Source organism: Tupaia chinensis, unplaced genomic scaffold (genome assembly GCF_000334495.1).
Source record: "Tupaia chinensis unplaced genomic scaffold, TupChi_1.0 Scaffold000418_1, whole genome shotgun sequence".
Classification (NCBI taxonomy): Eukaryota; Metazoa; Chordata; class Mammalia; order Scandentia; family Tupaiidae; genus Tupaia; species Tupaia belangeri.
In genome coordinates this window covers 489,985-507,827 of record NW_006159923.1, presented here as the reverse complement: position 1 = coordinate 507,827, position 17,843 = coordinate 489,985, and the positions used below count along the sequence as shown (strand labels likewise).

General features: G+C 38.1%; 1 protein-coding gene across 2 annotated transcripts; it reads left to right on the top strand.

Moving 5' to 3' along the window:
* The first annotated feature begins 13,508 nt into the window (after window positions 1–13,508).
* On the top strand, window positions 13,509–16,247 carry LOC102477052 (beta-defensin 129-like). 2 transcript variants are annotated; one of them, XM_006154700.2, is made up of 2 exons: window positions 13,509–13,647; window positions 15,654–16,247. In XM_006154700.2, the coding sequence occupies exons 1-2, from the start codon at window positions 13,527–13,529 to the stop codon at window positions 16,091–16,093; spliced, it is 561 nt and encodes a 186-aa protein (XP_006154762.1). In that variant the 5' UTR covers window positions 13,509–13,526; the 3' UTR covers window positions 16,094–16,247. The 2 variants fall into 2 exon arrangements, with proteins under 2 accessions (XP_006154762.1, XP_014445698.1); XM_014590212.1 differs by having other exon boundaries at window positions 13,560–13,657.
* The last annotated feature ends 1,596 nt before the right edge of the window (window positions 16,248–17,843 follow it).

The following is a 17,843-nucleotide window of genomic DNA, read 5'->3' as shown; positions in this document are numbered from 1 at the left end:
AAGCCACTGGAGCCAGGATTTGAGCTACAGTCAGCTATGTGGGCTCCGACTTCCCATGCACTATATGTAACCACTGCACTACAGGGTCGGCCCAGTGAGATCTTTTACATTATTTTTTTGTACTAAATCTTTTAAACCATGTATGTATTTGTCAGACTGGACAAACAACGGTGATCTGGTTTTGTGATCCCTGGTGATGACTAACCTCTCTTTGAGAAAGGCAGGTTCTTTTATTCCCAAATCAAATGACCAGCCAAATGGAACAAGTATCATTTCTGAATAACTCAGTTTATTACAACACACATACAAAAGAAACAATAGGCAGGGCCAGCAGGCGACATGATGGTTAAAGTCATTGGACTTCCACATGGCCGACCATGGTTCAAGTCCCAGACCTGGTGGCTTGCTTTCTTTTTCTCTCTCTCTCTGTCTTTCTCTATCTCTCTCTGATCAAACTGGAAAATAATAAATAAATAAATTAAATTAAATTATTTTTTAAGAAAAGAAGTAATAGGCAAAAATAAAACCAAGTAAGTAAAAGGAAAGAAAAATTACTCAAGCACAAAGCACTAATAGCAAACCAAACACCATGCATCCACAGAAGAAACCTTGCAGTGTTCCAGGGAAACAGTCTCTTCAAGGTGACACCTGGTTCCAGATCTTCGAGTCAGGAAGAGGTCAATGGACCATTCAATCATGCAGAGTTTCTGACGGCCAATGTCATTTTAGAGTGAATACTCACAAGGATGGAGTCACAGTGAGATGTGTCTCAGATAATTCTGGAAGGCCCTAGTGTTTAAAGTTCTCCAAAAATGTGTTATCTCAGTTTTCAGGTGTCAGTTTTGGAAGGAAAGGTCCCAGATGCCAGTCATCTTATTTGCTCAGTGATGACCATTTGCTAAGGGGTTGTCAACCAGCCATTTGGCTTACTTATAGCAAATACTATAAGATAACATTTTTTGAAGAATTATTTATTTAGAGGACCAGTAGATGGCATAATGGTTATGTCGCTGGACTCCCACATAGTTGACCACGGTTCAAATCCCAGACCCAGCAGTTTAAAACTCATGCCAGGCACGTGTGTAGGTGTGCACAAAATCTCAAGAGGAGAATGGAAGAGAAGGGATTGTGGTGTGGCCATTTCTCCTGAGGGGTGATTTCTTGCTTTCTTTTCTCTCTCAAAAACAAACTGGTCTCATTCCTTTTATTGCCCAAACTACAGTAGCACAGATTCCTACTCCAGTTATTTTAACAGCTTTATTGTGTTATACCCCCATATCCAAAGAAGTGCATGGATTTCATGTGTACAACTGAATGCGCTTGGACATAGCAAATACTGTGATACTATCACCATAATTAAGGTCTGTTTAGATTCTCTGTGTTTTCATACATTAGTCTTGGTAGGTTGTATGCGTTTAGGAATGTATCCATTTCTTCTAGGTTATCTAATTTGTTGGCATATAACTCTACAGAATAGTCTTTTATAATTTTTGTGTTTCTGTGATATAAACTGTAATGTCTCCTTTTTCATTTATGATTCCATTTATTTGCATCTTCTCTTTTATTTCTTAGTCTACCTATTTGTTTTTTATTTTCTTTATCTTTTAAAAAAATCTTAGTTTCTTTGATTTTTACGAAGTTGTTTTCTCTATTTTTGCTCTTATCGTTCTTATTTTTTCCTTCTACTAACTTGGAACTTAGTTTGTTCCTGTTCTTCTAGTTCCTTAAAGTATAATGTTAGGGTCTTTTTTTTTTTTATTTCATGAGAGCACATGTGTGCTCACAAAAGAGTGGGAGTGAGTGAGTGAGAGAGAGAGAGATGAGCACTCCCCATAGGGTCAGCTCAAGCCATGGCTCCCCTCATCTGGTCCTCCAAACCATAGGATCTTGGGCCTTCATGCATGTGCCCAAAGTGTTTTCAAGCTAACCAGGTTGGGGATGGTCACTCTGGGATCTAGCTTCTTTCGAGCAGCAAATTACCGCCGAACCATGGAGCCAGCCTGACAATTTAGACTCTTTTCTTTGAGAACTTTTCTTTTTTGATGACATTTATTCCTTAGGACTGCTTTCATTGCATCTCATAGCATACATTTTGATATGTACTGTTGCCATTTTTATTCATTTTATTAAAGACAACAGATACAGTTTCTTTTTTTTACTCTAAACTCTATTATTTTTTATATTTTTATTTTCCATTCATTCACTGAACATTATCACAGCATACAAAATGCAGATAATTTCAGTCTTAAATTTGTTAAGATTTCTTTTGTGGCCGAACATGGTCTATTCTGGAGGATGTTTCACATCAGTTGAGAAGAATGTCTATTCTGCATCCATTTGATTGAATGCTCTGTATGTGCCTCTTAGGTCCATGTGCTCTAGCGTATAGTTTAAGTCCAATGTTTCCTTATTGATTTTCTTTCTTTCTTTTTTTTTGAAAATAGTGGCTTAATCATGTATGTTATCATCAATAATTTTCCATTTCTAGTTTTATATATATATATATACTTTCTATATTATATAAAATTATATATATATACTTTCTATAGTATATATATATATAAATACTTTCTTGTTCAAATAGTAGGTACATGAACCCATTGGGAGCTCAAGACAGGACAAAAACTCTTAAAACTGGACAAGAAAGCTTAGAAGAAAAGCAGCAATATTTTAGTCAAAAGTCAAAGAATGCTATTTCATCAGTTCAGTCTCATGTACTTAATCTATCTTCTCTTGTGGTTCAATCTTCCTGATTGAATTCTGGGATATAATATTCAACTTCAGACTTGTCCCTATGATTAAATTGACCATTTTCTCAGTTTTTGGACTCTTATTTCTGTGTGTCTACATTTAATTTTCCTGACATAGCACTCCCTTAGAACTTCTTGGAGATCTGGTCTAGTGCTGATAAATTCTTTCAGGTTTTGTTCATCTGAGAATGTTCTTGTCTTTTCTTCCCATATGAAAGATAATCTTGCTGGGTACAGTATTTTTGGTTGCAATTGCTTTTCCCTTAACACGTTGAATATATTTTCCCATTCTTTCCTTGCTCACATTGTTTCTGATGAGAGGTCTTCTGTTAGCCTGATGGAATATCCTTTGTAGGTAACTTGCTGTTTCTCTCTTGCCAATCTTACTATCTTATCTTTGTCTGTGGTTTTGCTCAATCTGGCTATAATGTGTCTTGGAGAAGATCTTCTTGGGTTGATTCTATTTGGGATCCTTTGTATTTCTTGGAACTAGATCTTTGAGCGCCTCTCTAGGTTTGGAAAGTTTTCTTGCAGGATTTCATGGAATAGATTATCAATGCCCTTATGAGTCTCTTCCCCTTCTGGGATGCCAATTATACAGATGTTTGGACGTTTGATGATATCTAGTATTTCTCATATATTATTCTCAAATTTTGGGGCAATTTTCTCAGTCTTCGTGGTGGATTTTCCTAGGCCAGTAATTTTCTCTTCTACATCTGAGATTCTATTTTCTGTATGATCTAGTCTGCTTTTAATACTTTCAAGAGAGATTTTGACTTCCTGTATTATAGTCTTCATCTCTAACAGTTCCATTTGATTCTTTTGTAAAGTTTATAATTCCTCTTTTAGATCTTGCAAGAATTTCTTCATCTCCCAGGACTCATCAACTCCTTTTCCCTTTCTCTTCTGCAGTTCATTGTCTCTCTTCTCTTCCATCTGTGTTAGCTTCGCCATTATGAATGTTCCAAATTCTTTATCAGACATTTCCATGATTTCCATTGAACTGTCTGTGAATGAAGAGGAGTTATTTTTTTCCCTTGGAGGAGAGGTATTTTCTTGCTTTCCTGTATTTCTTGTGGTCCTGTGGTGATTTCTAGTCATCTGATGGTAAGCGTGTTTCTTCCCAAACTTGAAGTTCAGTCTGAGCAACTAGGAGCATGCAGAAAAGGAAACAGAGAGAGAGAGAGAACCATCAGCAACAAAAACAACCAAGAAACAGAGAAAAGAGAAGAAAAAAATTTTTTAACTAAAAATGATTATTTAAAAAAAAGGCAAAAATTAGAAAACCGCATGATGCACTTGTCACTAGTTCTCAGTAGCCATGAAGGTGTCTTTGAGGCCTGTTCCTTTGCCTCTCCTGGATTGGGTGGGGAGAGGGGATTATTAACAAGATAAAGGGAAAGGAGGGGCTGAAAGCCAAGAAACTGCTTTACCTTAAAAAATTTTAAAAAAGGAAAAGTTATCAAAAAATGAGAAGACAGAGACAGAAGTAGAGAGAGACAAAGACAGAGACAGAAACAGGAGGCTTGAAAGTCTTTCTACCATGCAAATTTGTGGGCTGGAGGCTGAATTATCAGCGGAAAATCTTCGTTTCTCTTATTTCCCTGAAATCACTAGTTCTCAGTAGCCTTGAAGGTGTCTTCTCAGTTTTTTTTGGGTTTTTTTTTGTTATTTTTAACTATTCAGCAGCTCTGCATTCTTTCATTAGATAATAATCCATTTACATTCAAGGTAATCATTTATAGGTAAGAACTTACTACTGCCATTTTGTTAATTAGTTGTTTCATAGGTCCTTTGTTACTTTCTCCCTCTTCACTATATGTTTTTGTTTTGTGGTTATCATGAGGCTTACAAAAAAATACCTTATAGGTATAATACATTATTTTAAGGTGATAACACCTTAACTTTGATTTAAAAAACTAGACTTTTACTCCACCACCCTCCACATAGTTTATGGTTTAGATGGCATAGCTTACAACTTTTTATATTGTATAGTCTTTAACACATTATTGTACTATTACTATTTTCAATAGTTTTGTGGTTTTTAAGAATTATGTATTTAATCTTATTTATTACTATTATTTTATGTTTTGACAACAGAGAGACAGAGGGGGTTGGGGTGGGGAGCGAGAAAGCAAGCTTCCATGTCTGGGACTTGAACCATGGTGTGCCAGTGGGAGTCCAGCACCTTATATTACCACCATGCCCCCTGCTAGCCCTCTTTACTTTTATTTTAAACTATGTTGTTGGCACATAGAAGGCTTTATTGTGACTTGGGGAGAAAGGGTATTTGTCACTAATAGAATGCAAGGCTTAACCACTGCGCCATCTGCCAGCTCCTATACTTTTATCTTTTAACCTATGTATCTTCCTACTAAAGATACAAGTGATTTACCCATCATCATTACAGTATTAGAGTATTTCGATCTTGACTGTGAACTTAATTTTACCTCTGAGTTTGATACTTCCATATACATTCATGTTACTAGTTAGTGTCCTTTTCTCTCAACCTCAAAAACTTCCTTTAGCATTTCTTGTATGATGATGATGAACTCTTTCGTTTGTGTATGTCCAAAAAGTCCTCATCTCCTCTTCATTTCAGAAGGACTGCGTTTCCAGGTAAAGCATTGGTGGATGCAAGTATTCCCTTTAGAATATATCATTTTTCTTTGAATATATCATTTCTCTCCTTCCTGACTTGTAAAGTTTCTGTTGAGAAATCTGCTTGCCTTTTTGAAACTCCCTTATGTATAATATGCTTCTTTCTCTTACAGCTTTTAAGATCCTCGTTGTTTCTGATTTTCACAGTTTGATTATATGTCTGGGGGCAGTCTTTCTTAATTGGATCAAATCTGATTGGAGACCTTTGACTGCTGTACCTAGATATTTACATCTTTTTCCAAGTTTGGAAAGTTTTTTGCTACTATTTATTTTATTTATTTACTTATTTATTTATTTTTGAGAGAGAGAGATTTTTGCTATGGGGCACATGCACTGGTCAGAGAGACAGAGAAAGACAAAGAGACAGAAAGTGAGAAATCACCCATCACTGAGAATGGTCACATCACAATCCCTTCTCCTCCATTCTCCTTTCAGGATTTTGGGCACACACACACACATTCCCAGCATGATTTTAAAGCCTTCGGGTCCAGGACTAAAGCCACAGTCGACTATGTGGGATTCCAGTGATATAAACATTACAACATCTGCTGGTCCCTTATTTCTTATTATTATTCTTCAATTTGACCAGAAAGAGTGAGCGAGAAAGCAAGCCACCAGGCTGGGACTCAAATCACAGTTGCGGGAGCCCAGTGCCTTAACCACCATGCCACCTGTAAGCACCGCTACTGTTTTTATAATAAGCTTACAACAACTTTATCTTTCTCTTCTCTTTCTTTAACTCCAATGACTTAAAAATTTTGTTCTTTGATATTGTCCCTTGAATCCCATAAATTTTCTCATTTCATTTATTCTTTATCTCCCTCTGCCTATATATTTTCAAATAATCTGTCTTTGAGTTCACAGATTCTTTCTTCTTCATCAATTCTTTTTTCTAAAGAATTATTTTCTTTAATTTTATTTATTTATCTTAATTATTTTTTTACAAGAGAGGAACATAGTGAGAGAGAGAAAGAGAGAGAGAGAGAGAACGTGAGAAAGCAAGTTGCCATGTCCAGGACTCAAACCACAGTTGGCCAGGTGGGGGTCCAGTGCTCTCCATTATACCACTCGCTGGACCCCTGCATGATCAATTATGTGTTAATGCTATACTCCATTTTGTTGAATTTTTTCTTACTTCTTCCATGAATAAATGAAACAGAAATAAAGACAGAGAAACAGCACCCGTGGCAGTGTCCCAATACCGTGGTCCACCACTAGCTTCAGCCCGCTCACTATTATGGGCACACGTGTGTCCTTCATACTCAGGGAAGTCCTTGAATGCACACCTGAAACCTTCCTGTGTAAGTCAGCCTTACAGCATGTCTCATATTACTTTTATACCACCATTTAACCCAACTATTGCCTTTTTAATAGTCATTCATCGTATTTTTTAATCTCTAGAATTTCTGGAGCTTTTATTAAAATTTTCATAACAGTCACTTACTGTTTCCCTTATTTCATTGAATTTTATTTATTTTTAGAGAGAGATTTTTGTTATAGAGTATGTGCGCTCACTGGAGAGACAGAGACAAAAAGCAAGAAATCACCTGCCAGGGAGCACGGCCACTCACTCCTCCATTCTCCTCTTGGGAATTTGGGCACATGTGCTCGCACCCACATGCACCCGGCATGATTTCAAAGCCATTGGGTCTGGATTCAAACCATGGTTAACTATATAGGAGTCCAGCAACGTAACCATTATGCAGTCTGCTGGCCCCAATTTCATTTAATTTTTTGCCCTGCATTTTTGTAAAATTCAACAGGCTTTCTTAAAATACTTACAGGTTAAGCACAGCTAATCTGAAAAGCCAAAATCTGAAACGTTCCAAACTTCTAAACCTTTTGAGTGCCAACATGAAGTCAAAAATTTTATTCCTGACCTTATATGACAGGTCGCAGTCAAAATATTGCAATACAAAAAATCATGCATAAAACTGCCTTGAGGTATATATAAAACATAAGTAAATTTCATGTTTATACTTGAGTTCCATCTTCAATATAGTTCATTTTGTATATGCAAATATTCCAAAATTCAAGGAGGTAAAAAAATCTCTACACAATTAAATATTCATAGAAGAAATTAAAGAGGGGCCAGCAGGTGACATGGTAGTTAAGGGTGCTGGACTCCCACATGGCCAACTATGGTTTGAGTCCCAGACCTGGCGGATTGCTCTCTCTCTCTTTCTCTCTCTCTCTCTCTCTCTCCTTCTCTGGTCAAATTAAAACAAATAAATAAAGATAAATAAAATAATTATTTTTAAAAAAAGAAAGATGGGACCAGCAGTTGGTGTAATGGTTATGTCACTGGACTCCCATGTAGCCGACCACACTCTGAGCCCAGAACCGGTGGCTTAAACTCACGCCAGGCATGCGTGCGTGCATACCCAAGATCCCGAGAAGAGAATGGAGGAGAAGGGATTGTGGTGTGGCCATCCCCCTGAGGGGTGATTTCTTGCTTTCTCTTTCTCTGTCTCTCTCTGTCTTTCTGGCGAGCACATGAGTACTATAGCAAAAATCTCTCCAAAAGAAAAAAAAAGAAAAAAGAAATTGAAGAGGACAAAGATAAATGAAACGATATCCTGTGTGCATGGATTAGAGGGACTAATATTACTGGCTGCTCCTGTAGTGAAGCCATTAAGCACAGCACATGAGGAGGCAGCTCCTGCATGGCCCATCCTGGAGGCTTCATTCCCAACCTGGAGGCTTTGGGGACACATAAGGCATATGTGCATGTGTGCCCAGAGTCCTGATAAGATAGAGAAATGGGGATTGGGTGGAGTTGCAGGATGGCTTCTCTCTTTCTGGTAAATGCACACATCCTCTGGCAATATAAATAAATAAAATAAGGAAGAATTAATATTATTGAAATGTCTATACTACCCACAGCAATTTATAGATATAATGCAATCCATGAGAAAAATGCCAAAGACATACAAATGGCCATAAAGAAATAGAAAACAATTATAAAATTCATATGGAACCATGAAATAGCCAAGCGGCCTTGAGCAAAAAGAACAAAATGAAAGGCATCACACTACATGATTGCAAAATATACTGCATACCTATAGCAATCAAAATAGCATGGTGTTGCCATAAAAACAGACATATAGACCAATAAAACAGAATGGAGAACCCAGAAACAAATCCAAGCACCTACAATCAACTGGCTTTTGACAGAAATGCCAAGAATGCACATTATTTTTTAAGAATTATTTTTATTTAATTTTATTCATTGTTATTATTTTATTTTTATTAGTTTTTTTGAAGCTGACCAGAGAGAGACAGAGAGAGAGAGAAAGAAAGTGAGAAAGCAAGCTGCCATGTCTTGGACTCGAACCATGGTCTGCCATGTGAGGGTCTAGCTGTCTTAACCACCATGCTACCTGCCGGCCCCAAAGACAGTCTTTTCAATAACGGGAATGGGAGCATATGTGTATGCACATATGCAGAAGAATGGGACTAGACCACTACCTCTCATCATATACAAAAATTAAGTCAAAGTGGATTAAAGTCTCAGATGTAAAAACTCAAATCTATAAAACTAAAAAAAAAAACATAGAAAACATGCCTCACAACATGAGGCCGGACAATAATTTTTAGATAAGAACTCAAGAGCACAGGAAATAAAATTTAAAATAGACAAATGAGGAACCACCATCTGGTGTGGTGTGGTACTTAGGTGCTGGACTTCCATGTGGCCAACTACAGTCAAAATCCCAGATCTGCTACCTTGAAAATCACAGAGGTGCATGTGCATGGATGCCCCAAATTCTGAGAGGAGACTGAAGGGCAGAGGATTGCACCATGGCCAACTCCCATAGGGAATGATTTCTCACTTTCCCTCTCTCTTGTCTCTGGCAGTCACACACATTCTATGACAAAAAGCTATAAAAAAGAAAAAAATTTTTAAAAGGCCAATGGCATTATAGCAAGCTAAAAACTTGGCACAGCAAAGGAAACAATCAACAATTTGAAGAAACAACCTACAGAACAGGTTGGAAATATTTGCAAACTCTACATTTGCCAAGGATTAATATCCAGAATATACAAGGAACTAAAACAACTCAGCAACAACAAAAATTTATGTATTTATCTTATAAATTATAAAATGAGCAGATGATCTCAATAGACACTACTCAAAAAACTGTACAAATGACCATGGAGCTTTTTTTTTGGGGGGGTTTTTGCTATAGGGTACATGCCCTCACCAGAAAGACAGAGAGAGACAGAGAAACAGAAAGTGAGAAATCACCCCCCAAGAGGGATGGCCATGCCACAATCTTTTCTCCCCCATTATCCTCTCGGGATCTTGGGCACATATGCATACATGCCCGGTATGAGTTTAAGCTACCAGGTCTGGGACTCGAACCATGGTCAACTACATAGGAGTCCAATGACATAGCCATTACACCAACTGCTGGTCCCAATCAAGTTTTAAATTCAAAAAAGTTCAACATCAACATGCCAGGCACATGTGTATGTATGCACAAAATCCCAAGAGGAGAATGGAGGAGGGATTGTGACATGGCCATCCCCCAGGAGAAAGGGTGATTTCTCAATTTCACAAACAAATAAAAAACTTCAACATCATTAATTATAAAGGGAATTTAAAGCCACAACGAGATATCACCTCACACCTGTTTTCATGCTTATAATCAATAAGACAGAAACAAAACAAATATTGGTGACGATGTAGAGAAATGATAACCCTTCACAGTATAGGTGAGAATATAAATTAGTACAGCCATTGTGAAAAATGCAATAAAATTTTCTCAAAAAATGCAAAATAAAACTGCCATATAATCCACAAATCCTATTACTGGATATATATCAAAAGGAAAAAAAAAAACAGTACATTAAAGAAATATCATGTTCCTTGCATCATTATTCATGATAGACGAGATTTGAAATCAACCTAAATGCCCAGCAATGGATGAATGAATAGAAAATGTGATATGTCTATACAATGGAACACTATTCAGTCATATTAAAAAATAATACTGTCAGGAGCAGCAATTGGCATAATGACTATGTTACTGGATTCCCATGTAGTCGACTGAGGTTCGAGTCCCAGACCTGGTGGCTTAAACTCACACCGGGCACGTGCCCAAGATCCTGAAAGGAGAATGGAGAAGAAGGGATTGCGGTGTGGCCATCCCTCCTGGGGGGTGATTTCTCACTTTCTGTCCCTCTGTCTCTCTCTGCCTTTCTGTCTTTCTGGTGAGTGCACGTGCCCTATAGCCAAAAAAAAAATATCCCCAAAATAAGAATAATAATAATACTCTCTTTTTTTGTATCCTTTCCATTTACAAGGAGCTTTCATATTTTTTTTTAATCCTTACATCCACCCTGTAAGGCAGGCAGTTTCAGATATTCATACTAGAGAGGTATTATCTCCATAAACACTGAAAGATGACAAATGATCTGTTACTGTTTGTAGGCTTGACCCTCACCAGGCCCTACAGAAGGGTTTTGGAACCAGGAAAAAGCAGTGAGACTTCTGTCCTCTGTTGTAAGCTTGAAATTAATATGAAAGCCTAATATTAGGTAATGATTTCAGAGTACTCCAAACCTGATTTGCCAATCCAATCGACCTTTTGTGTTAATCAGGAAAAAAAGTAATTTTTTTTTAAATATATTGATCTTTAAGGGTCTCAGAAAAGATGCTTTCTTTATGTGGAAATAGCTTGACTTTTTCTGATTATGAGGTTATATGTGGTTATTGAATAACACGTACATGATACAGAAAACTACTAAAGGTAAAATAAGAATCACAGGGCTGGCCTCATAGCACAGCACTTCGGTGCTATACATAGGGAACAAGATCCCTCATGGCCAGCTGTGGTTCTAATCTGAGCTCTGGTGGCTTGAAAAACAGTCTAGGGGCATGTACACATGAGCCCAAAATCCTGATGAGATGGAGAAATGGAGGGAAAAAGATTGTGGCATGACCATTTCCCATTGGAGGCTTCTCCTCTCTTTCTCTCATGTTCATTTATGTGCCCTCCAATGTGGGAGGCTGCGCACCAGCGAGTCTGCCAAGGTCATCAGGTTTCGGTTTCTCAGAAAGCAAACGATTACACAATGCCAAAGGCCACAATTGGCTCCCTTTCAAAACCTCACCTTCAAAACCATACTCTGATTGGCCACTTCCCATAGCAAATCGGTGAGCTTAGAATCCTTCAGATTTGCATATCCGACACCTCATGATTGGTCCACAAAAGCAACCAATCATAACCCACTTTTTACAATCCTTCATTTAACCAATCACTGCCCACCAACATGTATATAACCATGATCACTGGCCCATAATCACCAGACAAACCTGAAGACCCTGAAGAGCTGTGACACTGTGTCATCTCCATGCTGCCCACAATAAACGGACGACCCTGAAGAGTTGTAACACTGGGGGGAACCAGCAGTTAGCGTAATGGCTATGTCGCTGGACTCCCACGTAGTCGACCGCGGTTCGCGTCTCGGACCCGGTGGCTTAAATCTCACGCCGGGCGCGTGTGCGGAGTTGTAACACTGTATCATCTGAAGAGTTGTAACACTGTATCGTCTCCGTGTTGTAACACTGAGCCTTTCGTCCTGTCTCTAACTCCTTCCCTTAGGAAACCTGTTCGACTGTCCTGTGGGTCGGGACACTCTGGCAATAGAAAACAAAACTTAAAAAAAAAAAAAAAAAGCAGGAACCAGCAGGTGGTGTGGTGGTTAAGGTGCTGGACATTCCCACATGGCCGACCAGAGTTCGAGTCCTGAATCTGGTGGCTTGCTTTCTCATTTCTTGTCTCACTCTCAACCTCTGTCTCTCTCTGGTCAAATTAAAAAATAAATGAATGAATAAATAAAATTAAATAAATATTAAAAAAAAAAGAAGAAGAATAATCATGGGGCCAGAGGTGGTATGGTGGTTGAGATGCTGAACTCCCACATGGCTGACTCCGATTGAAGAACCAGATCTGGTGGCTTATTTTCTCACTTTCTCTCTCACTCACTATCTCTGTCTGATCAAATTAAAAATAATGATAATAATTAAATAATTTTTTTAAAAGAAAAGAAAAATTATTAGGGAAAAGCATCTGATTGGTAGGCTTGATTCTTCTCTTTTCCTGGATCAGTCAGTTACAATCAAGGGATCCAAGCAATGTATTATATTACTGCTTCTGGAGGATGTAAGAATGATTATAAACTCAAAAGCTGAGGGACCAGCAGATGGCATAATGGTTACATCACTGAACTTTCACAACGTCAACTGTGGTTCAAGTCCCGGACCCAGTGACTTGAAACTCAGGCAGATGCATGTTTGTGTGTGCCAAAAATCCTAGAGAAGACTGGAGGAAAAGGAAATGCGGCATGATCATACCTCCGGGGGGTAATTTCTCGCTTTCTGCCTCTCTGTCTCTCCACAGAGCGCACGCATCTTATAGCAAAAACCTCTCTAAAAAAATTTTTGTTTAAGTTGACATTATCACAAAAGTTGCCTAGGGACCAGCAGTTAGTGTAATGGCTATGTCTCTGAACTCCCAAGAAGTCGACCGCAGTTCTAGTCCCAGATCCAGTGGCTTAAACTCATGCCGGACGCGTGTGTGTGTGTGCCCAAGATCCCAAGAGGAGAATGGAGAAGGAATTGCAGCGTGGCCATCCCCCCGGGGGGGTGATTTCTCGTTTTCTGTCTCTCTTTCTCTCTGTCTTTCTGGTGAGCACAAGTGCCCTATAGCAAAAACCTCTCCAAAAAAAAAAAAAGCTGCCTCCAACAAACTTATTCAACAAACATGTTAGGTGAATCTGTATGTATCATGCTAGCTACTGGAGACGCCTGTACAAACAAGATAGAGTCTCTAGCCTCCTCCAACTCTTCTGATTCTCATGTACCAAGTGTCAATTCTAGGCACAACTGGGCTGAAAAATAGCAATCATATGTGTAACTCCAACATTAGGAAGGTGAAGTACAAAGGACTCTTTCTTTAGCTTATGTTTCCTCCTAGGATCAAGGAAATTCCTTGCATAGAAGCATTTGAGAAATGCTATCAAACAGAATCAGAAATAACATAAGTACTATGAGCAGCACACAAACCTCCTTTGGCTGCACATCACTGCTTATAGCCGGAGGCCATGAAGAGGTCAATAAAGACTGGACTTCAAGATCACCCACCCAGACCCAAGGCTTCCTCTTTATCATCCAGCCATGAAGCTCCTCTTTCCTCTCTTTGCCAGCTTTATGCTACAGAACCAGGTGAATACAGGTAATGTAGATTCTTGGGTTTAAGAGGGGTCAGTGTAAGGAAGCAAAGACCCAGCTGTCCATGACAATGGAAATTCAAAGAAATAACGAAAGATGAACTGCTCAAACAGATGGCTGAAGGGTTTAAGACATGTACCATCCCCAATGCATCCTAATATACGCCAACCTAGATTCATGGAGACACTAAGAGTGTTACAAGGAAAACAGGGTAATTTGGGTGTATTTAACACCCTTTCTGCCGTGTATATATCTATCATTCTGAGACTCAGTCCAGGTCCACTTCATTTTAGCTCTATTCTAATTTAACCCATGTCTTGAAGCAAAGGTTTCCATCAGTTTATCTCTTGGTTTAGAAAAAATGAACTCCTTACTATCGTGCTCAGAAAAATCTATTGGGATCCAGTAAACAGTTCTGGGTCAATGTTCTCTATCTCAACATATTAAGGTTCTTAAAGTCTTCTTCCCTTTCTCAGTCTTTGTCTTCTTAGAAACAGTCAAACTACCATTAGGGCATCAAGAAATACATTATAGCCATAGGCTGAACCAGAGAACTGGTCATTGGTTTTGGAAAAACAGAGAGAAGCATTGAGACTTTTTGCACAATACAACTATCTCCCAGATATTTAAAATAATTAACAATGGGTCAGGGAAGGGAAAGTAAGAGTCAACGATGTTTCTAATGTTGTTTAGGGTTCTGAGACCCAAGGAGAATGGTACTACCAACAGCAAGTATGACTATTGTGTTGGATAAAGTAATTTAACCACTTTGAACTTCAATTCTACACAAATATGTGTACAAGGGACTATCATTCAACAATTAAAAAGAATGATTTCTTGTTATCTGAGGTAACAAGGGTAAGCTTAGAAGACATTATTGTGAAGTGAAATAAGACAGGCACAGGAAGAGAAGTATCACATGTTCTCAAATATGGGAACTTAAAAGGATGACCTTGTAGAAGTGGAGAGCAGAAAAATGAATTCTAGAGACTGGGAAAGGTTGAAAGTTGGGGAAGGGTGGATAAATAGAGAGATGTTGGTTAACAGAAGCAAAATTATAGATAGATAATAGGAACGCCTTTTATTGCTATAAAGCACAGTAGACTAACTGTAATTTAGTAGGTACCAAACTCATATAAATAGCTAATAATGTATTGTATATCTCAGAGTATCTAAAAAAGAAGTTTTTTTTTTTATTGCCAGAGAGCATGCATGCTCTCCAGAGAGTGAGAGAAAGAAAATACTCCCCAACAGGGCATGGACATGCTACAATCCTTCTTCCTCCATTTCTCCTTTCAGTCATGACTGACCATCGTTCATGTCCCAGACCTGTAAGTTGGATTTCTTACTTTCTTTCACTCTCTTTCTCTCTCTCTGGTCAAATTTAAAATAATAATAATAATAAATACAATTAAATAAATAAATCTTTTTTTAAAAATCCTATTGATTTTATTTTGCCATTCTTGTATTAGTTTTATGACAGTTCTTACTCTTTTTTATTTCTTACAATTGTGGGATGGAATAGTAATATCCTAAAAGTGTCCACATTGTTGGGGACTGGCACTTCTTGTAATGGCTACATCGCTAGACTCCCATGTAGTTGAGGGGGTGGGGGGGTGGGGTGATTTCTCGCTCTCTGTCTCTCTGTCTTTCTGGCGAGCACATGTGCCCTATAGCAAAAACCTCTCTCAAAAAAAAAAAAAACCTACATTGTTAAATTAGAGGTCTAAAATCCTTTCCTAAAAGCAAATGATTTGGCTAAGTATGCATTTTTCCACTATGTGTCCTTAAACTTTCAAAGTTATTCAAAAAAGGGAGACTAAATAGGTCTACAGAGACCCTCATGGTCTGTCCCAGTGCTTCCATTAACATCCTCCAACACTAGACTTAAAATTTAGTTTAGCAAATTTTTTTATACTTCATTTATCTCCATCCAGCAACATTGACATCATCTCTAGTTATCAACCTTGGCCCAATGGTTTTCTATTTTCTTTGTGCAGAATTTCTTATCCAGAGAAGATGCTTACTGGGTTTTGGAAAATGCAAGGGCAGTTGCAATGCAAATGAAAAGGAGATACAGAAATGCAAGAAGGAAATATGTTGTCTTGGGCCAAAAGTGGTTCAACTGATAAAAAGCTACTTGCGACATGAAATACCCAACGTCCTTGGTGAAGACACGCCAGAAATGCTAAAAATGGCCAAGAACTCTAGTCCCATGATGCAATCAAAACATATGTTGTCTGTTCTCTCCAAGAACAAAATCAGCCCTTTTGACAACACCAACTCTGCTATACCAAATGTCACTCCTATCAACTCTACCATCACCAGTGCCATGACTCCAAGACATATCAGATATGCTGCTACTTCTACCAAGAGTGACATCAAGAAAAGCAGAGATTCTGCCATTGCATCCCCACCACCACAATCACCACGACCATAGATGCTGCCAACACCGCTGCTGGAGCTAAGGAAGCAGATGAGCAGTGATGCGGGTCTCTCCCCTGAGACACCAACTTCCTCTCTATTTCAATTAACTAAAATGAAACATAGAACCGTTTCTTTTGTTATCAGTGATTCAATAAATACTGTTTAACCACCCACTGTTTACATAATGTTGTTATTTTCACAGGAACCTCACAGAGGAGACAGAGTTAAGGAGACATGGGATTTTTTTAGGTATTTTATTTTATTTATTTTTATATCACATTTAATCACATATATCTTTACAGTGTATAACATTTCTTTTTTCAGCATGATTATCATGGATATCAGTCAAGAGAAAGACATGACTATACACAACAGCAAATAGTTTTGTTTTTTTTTTTTTGTCAATAGAAGACATGGGATTTTCAGTTTCGAAGCCCATGAGAATGCAAGCACCATATCGTGACCCAACACCCAGAGAAAAGCCAGAAATCAAGTGCATCTGAGGTAAACCTAGTCCTGCCCCTTGAACCAGAAAGGCTCTGCCCTAAACCTCTCATTCCGGCCCAACACTCAGAAAAAAGCCAGGTAGGGTGGTCTCTGTCTTCTTTCCATCTCTATCTCTCTCTCTCCCTTTCTCTCTTTTTTTTTTTTTTAACAATTATTTTTTTATTATCATCATAATCTTCTTTATATTACATTGGATTACATATAACTTTACATTGACTTCCATTGCTTTTTCAAAAGGGAATGCCATGCATGTCAGTCAATACAGAGGCATCGATCTCCCCGCTTTATCATTCAAAGTCTTTTCCATGCATTTCCCAATAATTATTATTATTATAATTTTTTAAAACAGTCAATCACTATTTCTCATTTTGCTTGTTAAAAGACTTCACCCATCATGAAATACTTCCCTCTCCCTTTCTCTTGAAATTTTTCATACACACACACACACACACGTTTTTAAAAAATCTGTAGTTACTGTCTCTTATCTATGATCTCTCCTTCCTCTTGCTAATTTCAGAATCCATGTACATCTGAGGTGGGCCTAGACCTGCCCATTTTATGCAGCATGCTAGCACACCACACAGTTCTCACTTTTTCATCTTTTTCTTTAAAAAATTTTTCTCTTTTCATTGTTTTCTTTTGTCTTTTGTTTGTCTGTTTGTTTTTTTGTCTTTTTCTTTTTGTTTCTTTTCTTTTATCTGACTTTCTCACTTTGCTTCTCATCTTCCACACATTCAGTGTCTAGGCAGGTCTAGGTGCACAGTAGCAAAATATCTGAATATTTTTAGGGTCATAGTAAACCTCACCCCTCACTTAACTGATCCAGAAAGGGAGAAACTCATATTTAAAAATCTAAATTGAAATTTCCTTTTTGTGGATACCATGTTGCAAAACACAGTAGTAGAGAAATAGGCATAGAAGTACCTCAAAGTAAATTGAAGCATAGGCAGCAGAAATCTCTAACAAATTAGCCAAAAGTGAATATATCATCAAATGACTAAAAAATCAGAGAAGAGAGCCTGCAAAGTGAGCAGCTGGTAGAAATACGGAGCTGCAGTAAGCACAGATCATCTTGTCTCACACACCTCTGAATTCTTAGTTGAAACCCCCCAGCTCAGCCCAGATGAACCTATACCCTTGAAACTGTGAGGCCTTTGTAATATCCAGTTCCATTGACAAAAGTGCAGATTGCTTGGTGAGGATCAGGGAAACAAAACTGCAGAAATATTGCAGGTCATCTCTTTCTGCATGACTCT